Here is a 2480-nt window from a genome sequence, read left to right on the forward strand (position 1 = left end):
AGGCACAGAATTATATGCACAGTAGTTCCAAGTAATAATCAAACCTTAAGACACTTACATGTTTTTTAATTTAATTGAGAACTACGTAGGTGTAGACAATCATGCCACAAAAGAACTACAAGATGCACCTGACCAAGGATCCATATTGCATCACCACTGACATATGTGGAGTTTGGCTTTTGGTGGTTGGATCAGGTGACGCTGGCTGGGTGAGGGCTCATTGTGTTTGTATACTCTTGATGCTCCATTTTAAGCCAATAAATTCATAATTTGTCAAAAAAAAGTGGGTTATGTGAGACCCCGTCTGAAATTGTATCAACTGGCACACTACTTCAACACAAGAACATAACGAAAAAGAACCCACGGAGCGTTGAACCTATTGTTATGTGGATGGATAGTCAAAAGTTTAGCACTACATAAGTGACGACCTGATGCCAACAACATTTATGTCAGCTCTTTTGTTCCATCTCCTTCATCCAAACATTTCACATTGGTGCATGTGATTAACATTGACACTTGCACAAGCAAAGCGTATAGCTAGATGACATCATGTATGCATAATTAACCATATGATCCATAGCCCGATCATCATATATAAGAAAGCATCATACATCACATAGAATAGAAGAGATGCAATAATGACCAGTTCACCACGTTAGACATCCACGATGCAAATTTGCACATAAGCAAACAAGCTTGATCTACATCGGCCGCAAGCCAGTTGCTGTTTAGTTCAGCGTGGATATAAAACGTTTTGTGGATATTTTAGTAGTAATAGGATTCTATACCCATGAAGTTACAAATACGCGATTGGCCCCACTAAGGGATTGTGAACTACACTGAACTTGGACAAGGACATGAGCTCCTCCGGAGAAGAGGGAATTAATCCACTGACAGATCACTAACCTCCAGTTACGACTTTGTTATTCCCAGATACGACATGGTTTCTCCCAGATACAACATTATTGCTCCCAGTTACGACATTGTTCCTCCCGGATACGACATTGTCGCTCCCAGAAACAACATGGTTTCTCTCAGTCACGACATTGCCACTACCGGATACGACATTGTTACTCCCAGTTACAACATTGTCATTCCCGGATATGACAGTGTTGTCATTCCCAGATAGAACATTGTTGGTCCCAGATCTGATAGTGTTGCGGCTTCCAGATATGACATTTGGTTGTTGGCCGAGAATGCGTCTGTTACGCTTCTCGTACAAGGGCATGTTAGTGAAAGCCATACCCGGTGAATGCCCCACAACGGTGGCGAGGCCCTTGAGTCGTGTCGAACTCTTGGGTACCTTGCCAATCATTGAATTATTTGAGAGATCCAAGTAGTGAAGGTGGTCAAGCTCACCAATCCACGACGGGATGGTGCCGACCAATCTGTTGTTGGCAAGGCTGAGCGACCTTAGCTCGCCGCAGTCGGCGAGGCTAACTGGCAGCAACCCATTCAGGTAGTTTGTGCTCAAGTCAACCGAAGCAAGAAGCGGCATGCCAGAGAAGTTGACATGAGAAATCGGACCAGACAGAGAGTTATTCCGGAGGTTAAGCTCACGGAGAGATGACAGTGATGACAGGGACGGTGGTAGTGATCCGGAGAAGCCATTGGAGTGTGCAACCAAATGCTCGAGCGACATGAGGTCATGGAACACGTTGTCAGGGAGGTGGCCGGAGAAGTGGTTGATGGACAAATCCAGCAAGGTGAGGTTTCTGAGGTCGCTGAGGCGCGAGCTCAGTTGACCGGCGAGGTTGTTGGATGCGAGGGAGAGCCTCCGCAGCCCAGCAAGGCTGAAGAGCTCGTCGGGAAGGGTGCCCGCGAAAGAGTTGGAGCCGAGGAAGAGCTCCTCCAACCTTGTGAGGCCCGCAAGGGAGGCTCCTGGGATGGGCCCCGCGAGGCCGTGACCATGGAGCCGCAGAGCTGTGACGCGGCCGCTGGCACCATGGCAGCCCACACCTTCCCAATCGCAGCATGAGGCGCCAGACCACACGCTGTGGAGGTGGGCGGCGCCACCGCCCCTAAGGTTCCGGGCCAAGCCCCGCAGCGCACGTAGGTCGTCGGGGTGGCACGTCGCGCTTGCCGCCGGCAAGAGAAACGCCAAGCAGAACAGCAGCAGCCAGGATTTCGCCATGGTGGTATGTAACTATGTGCACACAAACGCAATAACTCAGCAAGAAGTGCTCTTGTCTTGGCACAAACTGCATCGTATCTTATACACGCGTGGAAGGAAGCATGCATTGCAACTTGCAAGTGGTTGGAACTTGATTTTCATGCACGGTGCTGTCCGTCGACTGAATTAGTGGGTGGCCATGCGTTGCAAGTATCAGTCCGTGCCCACAGCTGCCTGCCAAACTCGATTTTCGTGGGTGCTGTATGTCGACTGAAATTCGTGGGTGGTATGCATGTACTCAAGCCGGCATTCCTGCTCCTCAACCCTCAACCTCTACTGGTCCCGTTCCGTTGTCATAGGCTAGATT

The 2480-nt window shown here is 49.2% G+C and overlaps 1 protein-coding gene across 1 annotated transcript; it reads right to left on the bottom strand.

The window, feature by feature from the left end:
• Positions 1-536: 536 nt before the first annotated feature.
• Positions 537-2171, bottom strand: LOC125553113 (phytosulfokine receptor 2-like). The gene has a single exon (XM_048716890.1). The coding sequence runs from the start codon at positions 2132-2134 to the stop codon at positions 902-904; it is 1233 nt and encodes a 410-aa protein (XP_048572847.1). The 5' UTR covers positions 2135-2171; the 3' UTR covers positions 537-901.
• Between the last annotated feature and the right edge of the window lie 309 nt (positions 2172-2480).

This window comes from Triticum urartu, chromosome 4, assembly GCF_003073215.2.
Source record: "Triticum urartu cultivar G1812 chromosome 4, Tu2.1, whole genome shotgun sequence".
Taxonomy (NCBI): Eukaryota; Viridiplantae; Streptophyta; class Magnoliopsida; order Poales; family Poaceae; genus Triticum; species Triticum urartu.